Source organism: Myotis davidii, unplaced genomic scaffold, assembly GCF_000327345.1.
Source record: "Myotis davidii unplaced genomic scaffold, ASM32734v1 scaffold32, whole genome shotgun sequence".
In the NCBI taxonomy this organism is placed as follows: Eukaryota; Metazoa; Chordata; class Mammalia; order Chiroptera; family Vespertilionidae; genus Myotis; species Myotis davidii.
In genome coordinates this window covers 9,686,907-9,700,615 of record NW_006286587.1, presented here as the reverse complement: position 1 = coordinate 9,700,615, position 13,709 = coordinate 9,686,907, and the positions used below count along the sequence as shown (strand labels likewise).

General features: G+C 37.5%; 1 protein-coding gene and 1 pseudogene across 6 annotated transcripts in view; one reads left to right on the top strand and one right to left on the bottom strand.

The window, feature by feature from the left end:
- TASP1 (taspase 1) overlaps positions 1-13,709 on the top strand; it is a 244,452-nt gene that overhangs the window by 43,360 nt on the left and 187,383 nt on the right. For all 6 annotated transcript variants that reach the window (XR_001512903.1, XR_001512902.1, XM_015560282.1 and 3 more), the window contains exons 5-6: positions 3,566-3,686; positions 10,263-10,347. Coding sequence is in view for 4 of the 6 variants with exons in the window: in XM_015560282.1 (XP_015415768.1) it covers positions 3,566-3,686; positions 10,263-10,347 (206 nt within the window). In the remaining 2 variants the exon portion in view is untranslated. The remainder of the gene's footprint in view (positions 1-3,565; positions 3,687-10,262; positions 10,348-13,709) is intronic.
- Positions 6,695-7,367, bottom strand: LOC102757031 (annotated as a pseudogene).

The window sequence follows — 13,709 nt, the reverse complement described above, 5'->3', positions numbered from 1 at the left end:
GCCTGATCGACGCCTAACTGCTCCCCTGCTGACTCGATTGCCCCAACTGCCCTCTCCTGTCAGCCCGGTCGCCCCCAACAGCCCTCCCCTGAAGGCCCGGTCGCCCCCAACTGCCCTCCCCTGCTGGCCTGGTCACCCAAACTACCCTCCCCTGCCAGCCCGGTTGCCCCCAACTGCTCTCCCCTGCTGGCCTGATCACTCCTTACTGCCCTCCCCTGCAGGCCATCTTTTGGCAGCCATCTTGTGGCCACATGGGGGCGGCCATCTTGTATGTTGGAGTGATGGTCAATTTGCATACTGGTCATGACTAATTAGCATACCTGGGCTAATTAGCATATCTGTATATAGGATTTTTTAAAAATATATTTTATTGATTTTTTTAAAGAAAGGAAGGGAGAGGGTTAGAGAGTTAGAAACATGGATGAGAGAGAAACATCGATCAGCTGCCTCCTGCACACCCCCTACTGGGGATGTGCCCTCAACCAAGATACATGCCCTAGACCAGAATTGAACCTGGGACCTTTCAAGGCCAACATTCTGTCCACTGAGCCAAACCGGTTAGGGCAAGATTTTATATTATTAGCTTTTTCACTTATTCTCTTGTTGGAGATCATGTGATATGGTCTTCATATAATAAGACTAGTGGTATATATTTTTTAAAAACTATTTACTGTATTAGAAAAACGAGGTAGTGGGGTTTTTTTTTGGTAACTTTATTGAATATTTAAACTTTATTTTTATCGTTGACACTATTACAAAAGTCCCCATTCCTTGCCCCACACCTCCACCACCACCACCTGCCTTTTGCCCAATTCTAGCACTACCTTCCCTCTGGCCGTCACTGCACTCTTGTCTGTGTCTATGTGTAGGTTTTGTGTAGACAATTCATTTCTCTTAGATACATACCTAGAAGTAGAATTGGTGGGTCAAATGGTAACTCTATTTAACTTTTTGAGGAACTTCCAGATGTTTTCCAAAGTGGCTAAACCATTTTACATTCCTACCAGCAATGTATGAGGGTTCTAGTTTCTTCATATCCTTGCCAACACATCTGTCTTTCTGTTTCTTTTTGATGTTATTGCAAGTGGAATTGTGGGTGTGAAATAGTATTTTATTGTGGTTTTGATGTGCTTTTCACTGATGACTCATGTTGTCAAGCATCTTTTTATGTGCTTATAGGCTATTTACATAGCTTCTTTGGAGAAATGTCTGTTTACATCTTTTGCCCATTTAAAAATTCAGATATTTTTTCATTTTAGAGTTGTAGAATTTTTTTATATATATATCCTGGATACAAATATCTTATGAGGTAAACGATTTGGAGTTTTTCCCCACCTTTTTTTAGGGTGTACTTTGAAACATGAAGTTAATGTTGATGATCCAGTTTACTTAATTTTTTCCTTTGTTGCTTGTGCTTTTGGTGCCATGTAACATTTGCTCTTCATTTTCTTTGAAGGATTTTATAGTTTTAGCTCTTTCATTTAGGTCTTTGATCTCTTTGATTTAATTTTTGTCTATGGTGTGAGATAGTCTAACTTCATTCTCTTGCATATGGATATGTAGTTGTCCCAGCACCATTTATGTAGATAGTTTCTTTATTGCATTGTTGTGGCATCCTGTTGAATTGACCATAAATGGGAGGCCTCTGTCTGGACTCTCAGTTCTGTTGCATTGATGTATCTGTTTACCCTTAGCGGTATGTCTGTATCAAACTGCCTTGATTACTGTAGTTATGTATAGTAAGTTATAAAATCTAGAAGTGTGTTAGCCCTACTGTTTTGTTTCTCTTCTCAAGATTGTTTTGCCTATTCTGAATCCCTTGCATTTCCATATGAATTTTAGGACTAGTTTGTCAATTTCTGCAAATAAAAAAGGCTGGTAGGATTTGATAAGGGATTGTTTTGATTCAGATTAATTTGGGGATATTACATCCTAAAGACATTAAGCCTTCTTGTCTATGTACATGGCTGTCCTTCCATGCTGGAGGTTAAAGCCAACAGCAGTTAGCATATTAATGCAAAAAGAAAACATTGGAAGGCCAATGGACTTTGATATTCAGCAGGGCTGAAAATCAGCATAATATTGCCCTGTTGTGGGCTCAGTGGCTCAAGGCAGTTTCCTAACCTGATAATCCTTACATTGTTTACCAAACTCTACTTTTGATCTGCCTGTATGCCTTGCTGAAGGGCAAATGTATATTCAAGTAAATAAATAGTGGACCAGGCCAGAAGTCCGTGTCTCTCTCTTCAAGAAAGAGGCTCCACCTGGCCCCTAATGCCTTCTAAATTCATATTTCTTGTATAGCATATTCATTTGTGCATTGGCCCCTCCTTCGGACCCTGAACCTAGCCTTGAACGTCGTGGCACTTCCATTTGCTTAGGTCTTTTTAAAATCCTCACCTGAGGATATATTTTTATTGATTTTTAGAGAGAGGAAGGGACAGAGAGAGAAGAACATTGATGTGAGGGAGAAACATCAATCCATTGCCTCCCTTACTTGCCATGACCAGGGATTGAACCTGCAACCTAGGTATGTACCCTGACCAGGAATGAACACACAAATTTTTGGTGAATAGGACACTCCAACTAACTAAGCCATCCACCAAGGCAGGTCTTGAATTTTTTCAACATGCTTTGTAGTTCTCAGTGTACCGGTTTTATACTTCTTTTGTTAAATTTATTCATAAATATTCTTTTTGCTGTTTTTGTTAAGTGGAATTGTTTTCTTAATTTGATTTTTGGATTATTCATTGCTAGTGTGTAGAAATAAAATTGAGTTTTGTTTCATCTTATATCTTACAGCCTTGTTGAACTTACCAGTTTTAATAGTTTTTTAGTGGAGTCCTGATAATTTTTTTGTGTACAAGATCATTTCATCTTCAAATAGAGGTAGATAACTTTACTTCTTCCTTTCCAATATAGATTCTCTTTACTTCTTTTCTTTTTTTGCCTAGACTCCTGTCCAGAATACCTGGTATAATGTTGAATAGAAGTGGTGAGAGTGAACATTGTTGTACTGTATGTATTGTTCCTGATCTTCGGGGAAAGCATTCTGTCTTTCACTATTAATTATGCTGTTAGTGCTCCAGTTTTTGTAGGTATCCTTTATTGTATTAAGGAAGTTCCCTTTTATTTTTACTTTGTTGAATGGTTTGTTTTTTCATGAAAGGATGTTGGATTTTTTGTCAAATTCGTTTTCTGTGTTGAGATGATCATGGTGTTTTGTTTTTGGTTTTTGTTCCTTTATTAATATGGTGAATTACATTGATATTAAACCAAATTTGCTTTCTGGGATCCCTCTTTTTCATGGTATATAATCCTTTGTTGCAATTGGTTTGCTAGTATTTCCTTGAGGATTTTTGGTGACAATATTCATAAGGTATATTGGTCTGTAGTTTTCTTTCCTTATGATGCATTTGTTTTGTTCTGTAATAACAGCAGTATTGCTATCATATAATGAGTTGGGAAGCATTCTTTCCCTTTCTAGTTCATGGAACAGTTTATGAAGGATTGATATTAAATCTTCAAGACTAAAGGTATTTTAATTTTTGTTTTTATCTTTTAGGATTCTCCTTTTACAAATGCAGGAATGGGATCTAATCTAAATCTCCTGGGTGAAATTGAATGTGATGCCAGCATAATGGATGGAAAATCCTTAAATTTTGGAGCTGTTGGAGCATTGAGTGGTATGTGGACACTGTAACACATTATCTTTGTTCTTTATAAAACTATGAATATTACCATTCCATGGCATCTAAAGACCTAGTCCAGTTTTTTCCACCATTCTTAATTGGAATAGTGTTAAAAACAAACTTAAAAGATTTTTTTTTACTAAATTTAAAACATGAAATTTTAGCTGTATATAGTCTTTGTTAGAGTTTGATCATTCTCCATCCCCTCAAGAGATTATAGACATTTCAAATGTGTTAGCATATTCTCTTACTTTTATAATTATATGAAATAATAATTTTATAATTACTTGAAATAATGTATTTTTGTTGTTAAAAAATTCAAGTGACATTCAAGCATACCTCAGAAATATTGTGGGTTCTGTTCCAGACGACCTCTATAAAGTGAATATCCCAAAAAAGTATCACATGAAGTTTTTGCGTATATTAGAATTAAAAAAAATAGGCTTCCTTGGAATTTCTATACACACAATTATCTCACCTGTGAATCATGGCAGTTTTGCTTTTTTCTTTCCAACGTTTAAATGTCTGTTTTTTTCTTGCATTATTATACTGGCTATGACATCCAGGGCAATGTTGAATATAAGTGGTAATAGTGTACATCCTTGTTTTTTTCCTGATTTTAGAGCAAGAACATTAAATATTTCACCATTTCGTATGCTGCTAGTTGTAGGATTTTCATAGATGCTCTTTATCATATTGAGAAAGTTCCCTTCTAATCTTAGTTTGCTGATAGTATTTATTATAAATGGGTATGAATATCATTAAGTGCTTTTCTGCATCTACTGAGATATGAATTTTCTTCTTCATAGTGTTAAGGGAAATTTATGTTCCCTTCTTGGCATAAAATCTTCTTGGTCATAAGTTTTTATTTTTTATATTTTGCTGATGTTCAAGATTTTTGACATTTATGTCCGCATAATAGGCTTTAATTTTTCTTTCTTATAATATTCTTTTCAGGTTTTGGAATCATGGTATGGCTGGCCTCATAAAATGAGCTAAGAATTTTTTTTTCTCTCTGATCTTTGAAATAGTTTGTGTATGATTGGAATGATTTCTTTTTAATTGTTTGGAGAAATTCATTAGTTATTCTAAATTAGTAGTAGAGTTTTTGTGGGAAGTTTTTAAAAAAGGGATCCAATTTCTTTAACAGTTATAAGACTATATTTTCTTTTTCTCTGTGTTTTTTCAAGGAATTTGTCTTATATAAGTGTTCAAATTTCTTAGCCTAAAGACTTTTTTGTTAGCTTTCATTATTTATTTCTAGTCTTTAATTTCACTGTGGTCCTAAAACATACGCTGTAAGATTCCAAGCCCTTAAAGCCTTTTGAGACTTGCTTTATGGCCCAGATTATGATGTGTTTTTGATAAATGGTCCATGTGAACTTGAAAAGAGTATGTATCTTATAGTTGTTGGGTGCATGTTCTACATGTCAGGTCTATTTGATTATTTATTTATTCAAATAGTCTATATTCTTTCTGATTTGTGTGATAGATAAGAAATGGTATTTCAATTAGGTTTTATTTTCTTTTATTGTAAAATTTTATTGGTATTTAATGAAGTTTCACATGTTTAAAGGCCATTAACATTTTTCTGTGAACTGTTTATACCTCTTGTGTGGCTTGCCTTTTAAAACTTTATAATGTGCTTTATCATATTGGAATTTAAAAGTTTTATTTGTCAAACTTATTTCTCTGTTGTGGATTTTGTATTTTGCATTTGTAAGGTTTCTCTCTCATAATTATGAGTTTGGTCACCTATATTTTCTTCTAATATGTGCATAATATATTTTTATTTAACTTTTTTTTTTGTTTTTGTTGGTTTGTTTTAAAATTTCAACCATTAATGGCATTTTATTTAGGACAGTGATGGCGAACCTTTTGAGCTCGGCGTGTCAGCATTTTGAAAAACCCTAGCTTAACTCTGGTGCCGTGTCACATATAGAAATTTTTTGATATTTGTAACCATAGGAAAACAAAGACTTATATTTTTGATATTTATTTTATATATTTAAATGCCATTTAACAAAGAAAAGTCAACCAAAAAAATGAGTTTGCGTGTCACCTCTGACACATGTGTCATAGGTTCGCCATCACTGATTTAGGAAGTTTCTATGTATCACACAGGTATTAACTTCCTCGCATAACCCCCTAAAAATACAGAAAGATTAAAAAACAAGAAAAGCCCTTAACATATAAAATTTCAGTTTCTCTAAAGTCTTAGGTTAAAAAAGAAAAAGGTAGTGGCACTTCTCCTTATGAGAAGAATTCAGTCTTTTCTTAGGCTCACTACAGATTTCTACTCTTTCCTGGGCAAAAAAATGGTCAACGCTTCTGCCTCCTTTTAGTAAATTCATTTCTTGATTATTACACATTAGCATTCCCCACTTGACACCTTCTTAGACACTTGATTGTTGGATGCATTTCTCATTTGGCAAACATCCAATGTGGCTTTGCGTGGGATGTCTAAGTGTCAGAAACAGCAGTGTTGATGTTCTGCTTTTGAGGGGGAAATATATGTAGCGATGCAGACATTCCCAGGAAGAACAAATGTAGGCTGAAAAGGGTGTGCACAGAGTGCAGAGGTCTGACAGGCACTGCGTGGTTTGAATTCTGTGGCCGTCAGCCACTGAAAACTGTAATGCAGGCCAGAATATAAATCTTCGCAGAAAGAAGTTTGGTTGGACAGTGAAATGGCAGAGCTGGCTTCATGTTGTTCCAAGGGTATCAGACAGAGGCACACAAAAAGCAGTATGGGTCGTCTGCAGTGAGCAGTAGTCTGTGTGTGATCATGTATGGGCAGTTCTGGAAATGTTCTGTTAACAAGGCTCAGGGAGAAGGGACAAGAAGCATCCTATTAAAATACACTTCCACCTCTAACCTAAGCTCCCAGGCCTCCTTGGCTCTGGGATTCACAGGGCCAAAATGAAGTTCAGAGTATGTCACCTAGGTCACCTGGAAACTGGTTCACTGGGCCATTTCAGAAGACCTGGGGAGTAGCAAGACTACCCAGAAGGTTATGCCTTGATGATCTTCACATCGTCCACAGGGCGGTCCTAGGAGTTTGTTTCCACCATTCCTACTCTATTCACCATTCCTATACCCTGGCACACGCGGCCAAAAATGGTGTGTTTTCCATCAAGCCACTGGGTGGGAGCTAGGGTCACAAAGAACTGGCCACCGTTGGTGTCTGGCCCTGCATTAGCCATTGCAAGAATTCCAGCCCCCGTGAATTTCAAGTCTGGATGAAACTCATCTTCAAACTGCTTGCCATAGATAGATGCACCACCTCGACCTGTTGGGTCACCTCCCCGGACCATGAAGGCTGTGATGATTCTGTGGAATTTGGTGCCATTGTAGTAACCTCGACGAGCCAACTCAGCAAAGTTCTTGCAGGTCTTTGGAGCATGCTTCTAGTACAGCTCCAGCACGATGGTCCCCATGCTGGTCTCCAAGTAGACGTTGGGCGGCTGCCAGGAGTCGGGGGAGGGGATGGGGGGAATAGCCGCCATAGCGGGGCCCGCGGAATCTTTCCCCAGCAGTTGCCATTTCCGGCGTCGATTCCCTGGGGACCCGCTGGTGCAAGGCACACACACTTCCGGTCCCCGCAGTTCAACCCTGTGATGCCAAGATTTGAAGAGTTGAGAAAAGGAAGAGGAAGGACACCACCTCCAAAGCCAGGAGGCTGGGGTGCGAGGCCCTTTACTGGGGATATGCCCGCAACCAAAGTATATGCCCTTGACCGGAATCGAACCTGGGACCCTGAGCCTAACCGGTTAGGGCGAGGCCTATTTAACTCTTAAATGCATTATTTATTTTTCTGAAATGACCAACAAATTGTCCCTACATAACTTATTGAATAATTTCCATTTATTAGATAACTATTGCATAATGTGCATTTTTCTCCAGTAGTTTATATATATTAAGTCATTTAGTTCTCACAATAACATGAGGTCAGTACTTTCCCCCCTATTTTACAGATGAGAAAACTGAGACACAGGAGAAGTTTACTAATTTGTCCATGGCTACTGTATCAGTCTGGGTTCAACTAGGAGACAGAAACTACCCAGTAGTTTAAACAGGAGAGGTTTAATATAAAGAATTATTAAACAGTGATAAGAGAGTAACTCTATAAAGATGGAAAGAAAACTCAAAGTGTATTCTAGGACAGAAGAATACTGAAGTAGAGATTAACTTAGAAGGGAATTCAGACCTTGTTGTAGAAGGTATAGTTGCAGCCCACTGTCAGGCGGAGAAGTTGCCGGGGTACCCAGGCCATTGTCACTGTGAGAGCAGGAACAATCTTGGGTGGCTCAGGTGAGCTTGGCCTGGTAGGTGGGCACACAGAGGTCAAGAAGCCATGGTAACTAAACCTCTGTTGCACAGGATAGCAATTGGGCTTTTGGCTCATTAGATAGTCAACCAGGTGGAGCATTTTGCCATGTGTGCTTGTCGGACTGAGGAGAAGATGAGGGGATCAGTGACTTGAGCTGGGTGCAGCCCTATTCTTTCTGGGGCTGTCAGCTATGCTGCCATGGCCTGAATCAAGAGCTGGGGAAAACATGTGCTGGCCAAATGCTGGAGAAAACTGTACCCTGCAGTCACTTAGCACTGGAGACTACCATGTGGGCCAAATAGTGGAGAAAAACTGGTATTCTCCAGGAGCCGGATAGCAAGCCACCCTTTCCTCCTGCAGTGTGTCTCCAGTGCCCTCTACTGACAAAGTATATCAGTGTGCCAGCTGGCAAAGGAAACACTTAAAGGGCCCTTTTCCATTTTTACAGATCAGGCAACAAAGGATGAATTGGTAGCCGAGAACCAATAAATTGATAGCTGGTACAGTAGTAAAATAGTTGGATCTCCAGTACTTTATGTGTTCCTTCTGCCTCTAATATGTACCCTATCTGTGCCCTACTCATTTGAAAATTATCTTTATCACATGTTAAATATCCAAATTCATGTGTGTCTGTGTCTGAAGTTTAGCTTTATTCTATTCAATTGATATACTTGTCTATTTTGTACTCAAATCACACTCTTTTCATTAGAATAGTTTTTAATGAAAATGATCTCATTGGGTGAAGTCTTAATTTTTTCCCCCAAAGTTTTCTCTTTCTAATGAATTTAAGAGTCAGCTTGGCATACTTCAGAAATTTTTTGAAGTTTTGAATTAATAGAGAATTTGTAAGTTACTTTGGTAATTGTTAATGTCTACAATATTGAATCATTTATCCAGGAATATATTTAAGAGCTCAGAGATCTGAGCTTTTCCATCCTTTGGTATTTTATACATTTTTTTGTGTGACAGTTTTTTTTAAAAATGTCAATATGTTGGTCTTAATTGTAATTTTTATAGCTGCTTTAAATCCCCCTGCTGATTTTTTATTTGCATTAGTGGTGTCCTGAGAGGCATCATAGCTTAGTGGTTAAGGGCATAGTCTCTGGCATTAGCTGCCTCTGTTAAAATCGCAGCACTAATCTTGGGCAGGTGAGTTAACCCTCTGTGAAAATGTTTCCTCAGTAATGAGATAGGGTTCATAAGGGTATTTATGTGAAAGGTTGAAGGGATCAATGAAGTAATCTGATTACATTTAAGGGATTGGCACTAGGTTTGACACATATTAGATACTGAGTTACTGTCACTGTCTTCTGTCCTTATCCTCATTGTCATATTTGTTGTTGTCATTGTCATCCTGGTATAAGGTTTTCACACTAATACTTACTGCCGTCATTCTTCCCAGATAAGTGCCCATTTTTCACTTTTCACATTTTGTTTTTCCTCATGGGAACAATCTGAATCATACTTTAGGTTACAATCTGAACTATACTGTAGATCACAATCTTGTATATACTTGGTCTGTTCTCCCTACCCTCACCTAGTTTGAAGGACTTCCTCTATATTCAGTCCTTCTTACAGGTGAGATTTAAAATATTTGGCCATTAATTTTCCTCCCCAATTAAATTTGAAGCTGTTTGTAATCATGCTTATTTTTAAAATATTTTTATTGATTTTCAGAGAGAGAGGGAGTGAGAGGGAGAGAGAAAGAAAAACATTGATGTGAGGGCAGAAAATCAGCTGGCTGCAGGCCCCCCACCAGTACCAAACCCACAACCCGGACATGTGCCCAGACGGGAAATGGAACCGGCAACCTTTTGGTGCCTGGGACGATGTCCAACTAACCAAGCCAAGCTGGCCAGGGCAATTCTTTAGAGGAAATATATGGTTTTGATTGTAGATGTCACATTTTCAGTTTATTTTTCTATTCTGTTATTCTGAAATCTATTAAAAAGGAACCTAATTTAAATGTGTATTATTTCAAATTCAGTTTTTGCTGCTGTAGCATATGACAAAACACGAGAAGGTATGTTTTATATTTGTTCTTTTCTTGAATTTACTAGATATTCATATATTTGTTGATTTGATCTGTATTGTTTATGATAATTAATGGTTTTTATTAATATATAAAAGGAGAGTTTTCCAAGATATTTAAAACTTGTGTTTATTGAAATTGCCACAAAACTGAGTGGGAAAGTTGAAGACTTTTTACTTCATTTTCTGCTAATTTTATTTTATAGGAATCAAGAACCCAGTCTCAGTTGCGAACAGACTCTTGTGTGAAGGGCAGAAGGGCAAGCTCTCTGCTGGCCGGATTCCTCCCTGGTAACCACTTTGTTCTGCCTGACTTTCCCTGGGTCTTTGGTCTTTGGTGCATGCAGTGTTTGAGGCTATTTTTATCCACAGAAGGTTGATGCTGTTGCTTGTACACCAGCGGTAGCTTGCCTTTGAGTTGAAGACTGACTTTGTTCTGTGATCTTTGTACACTTGATAGAACTCCGGATGGAATAGAATATTGTGGATTAAAGGAGAAAAGAGATCAGAGTTATTTTTGGTTTTGTAGTTGATTATAGGGATGTTTTTGCTGTTACTAAGTACTCAACTGGGGTCTTTTTATTGTGAAACTTTAAAAGTGTCTTGCACATTCTAGTCCAGAGTCTAAACTAATTGTTAATCTTGAGGAGTTCTTAGAATAAAAGTACTTAATTTTTCTCATCTGCAGAAACACATTGTGACACTAAGATTAGTCAGATCACATCTCTTCTCCAGCATTAACATACAATTCTCATTAAAAACACTTTGAACTTTTCAAATAGTTATAAGAGTAGAGAGAATGTTGTAAAGAGCCCTCACGAACCTGTCATCCAGCTCCAATAATTAACAATGCTTTTGCTCTTCATCTCTTTCATGCATATATTTTTTCTCCTAGCATTTTAAAGCAAATCCTTGACATCCTATTTTACCCTCAGATAGTTCTGTAAATTTGTCTGTTTGCAAAGCATAGCCACCATCCTGTTAGCATGCCTAACATTATTAACAAATATGCCTCAATACTGTCTCAACTCAGTATGTGTTCAGCATGCCTGGTGTGAAGGTTACATTAGTGTTCTGTGTGAAAGCTATGACAGTAGTACTGTAGAAATCACTTTGTTTGTTATAATTTTAAGTCATAGAAAATAAATTTATTAATAGTTTTGAAAAATCTTGAAACCTTTTACCTAAATAAATTAAAGGCATTCTTTTAATCATATACTTCTTAGGTGTTTAATTGTGGTATTAGAAAGGTTGATTATTTAAAATTTTCAAAGAAATATTTTTAATATTTGTTTTCAATAAAACAAGGGTAAGGGGAAGCAATCTCTAATATGTGTTTTATTATTTCCATCATGTTTAAGAAGTATAAAGTTATGAAAAAGACAACCAAAATTCTAAAAATTAATAAAGGATACAAATAGACAAGTTATAGAAAAGAAAATATTGATGACATATAAATACATGAAAAGGTGCTCAATCATATATTAATCAAGGAATTGTGAATTAAAATGATATGATATTTTCACCTTATTTAAAGTAGTAAAATTAACTAATAAGACTAATTAGACTAATTTATAAGACTAATATCCAGTCTTGTTGAGGGTGTGGAAAAATAGGTTTTTTGTGTTACTAGTGCTGGTGGGAACATACATTGATATAGCTAGTTGAGAGACATTTTGACATTATTGATTAATGTAAAAAATGACAATGTACATACTGCTTGCTCCAGCAATTACACCTTAAGACAGAACACCTTCACATGTACACAGGAAGGCTTGTGCAGCAAAAGAGGGCTACAGCAACGTGGCTTGTGTATAAAACTATACACAACCTAGGTGTCCATCAGTGGCTAAGTAAACTATTTTCTGGTTGTATTATTAACTATGCAGCATAAATTAAAGAGAGTCACATTTATATGTTGTAACATGCATAGATCTCTAAGTTGCTGAATGTGTTCAGTTTAGTTTATGTTTCCTTAAAACAGGGGTCCTTAAACTTTTTAAACAGAGGGCCAGTTCACTGTCCCTCAGACTGTTGGAGGGCTGGACTATAGTTTAAAAAAAAACCTATGAACAAATTCCTATGCACACTGCACATATCTTATTTTGAAGTAAAAAAACAAAACGGGAACAAATACAATATTTGTATTTGCATGTGGCCCGCAGGCCGTAGTTTGAGGACCCCTGCCTTAAAAAGTTCATACATTACAAAATAATGTATGAATACCTGTTTCCTACAACCCAGGTTAGGGAATAAAATATTACCATAGATTTGAAGCTGAAGCCTTTCTAATGGGAGCCTTATCCTTCCCTTTGTCTGTCCTGTACCTTTACCCTGACCCCCATCTCTACCCCTGCCCCTGCCTCTAGGTAAGAGTTGTCTTGAATGAAGCTTTTCTCTTTCTAATTTGTTCCTTCATAGAATCACATTTCATATAATAGTATAATTTTCTAAGGATGGATACACACACACACACACACACACACACACACACACACACATACATACATACAGTGGGGCCTTGACTTACAAGTGTTCCAAGTACACACACACACACACACACACACACACACACACACTAGAGGCCCGGTGCACAAAATTTTTGCATTCAGAGGGTGTCCCTCAGCCTCGCCTGAGCCCTCGCTTGGGGGATACCTGACTGATATGGGGAGCGGGCCTAAGCCGTCAGTCAGACATCCCTAGCACTGCCACGGAGGTGGGAGAGGCTCCTATCACTGCTGCTGCACTCTCTAGCCATGAGCCCAGCTTCTGGCTGAGCAGCGCTCCCCCGTGGGAGCGCACTGACCACCAGGGGGAAGCTCCTGTGTCGAGCGTCTGCCCCCTGGTGACCAGTGCGCATCATAGTGACTGGTCATTTTGAAGTTTGATCAGTTTGCATATTAGCCTTTTATTATATAGGACATACACACACACACACACACACACACACACACACACACACACACGGTCTGGAAAGAAAGTTACCAAACTCACTGTGATTATTTTTGGGATAGGAGGAAAAAGGGAACAAGATGAGGTAATTATCAAAGAGGACATGTGTCATATTTTTATATTTTCCAAACATAAAATATGTGGGGAAAACGTGATGGCCATTTTCCCACTAAAATGATGTCATAAAGTAATCCTACACTTGTTTGGAACCAGCTATCTGATTTTTTCATGTACATAGTTCTTCTGCTTTGTTCTTTGTTTTCAAATTGTTTTTGACTATTTTAGGCATTTTACATTTCCATATGAATTTTAGAATCAGCCTGTCAATTTCTATAAATAGCTGCTGGAGTTTGATTAGGATTGCAACATATCCATTTACTAAGAATTTATTTAACTTCTCTGGATGGTGTTTTATAGTTTTCACTATACAAGTCTTTCGCAGCTTTTATCCAATTTATACTTAAGTATTTCATTCTTTTTAATGCTTTGATAAATTGCATATTTTAAAAATCTTTATTTTCAATAGTTTATTGGCAATATATATACTGTATTTGCCGGCGTATAAGACGATTTTTTGGCCCTGAAAAATATGCCTCCAAGTGGGGGGTCGTCTTATACGCCAGGTACACTTCAGATAGACTGCCCATAGTGCTTGCCCCGTGCCATAGTGGCCTCCCGATGCCCGCCCACTTCATTCCACA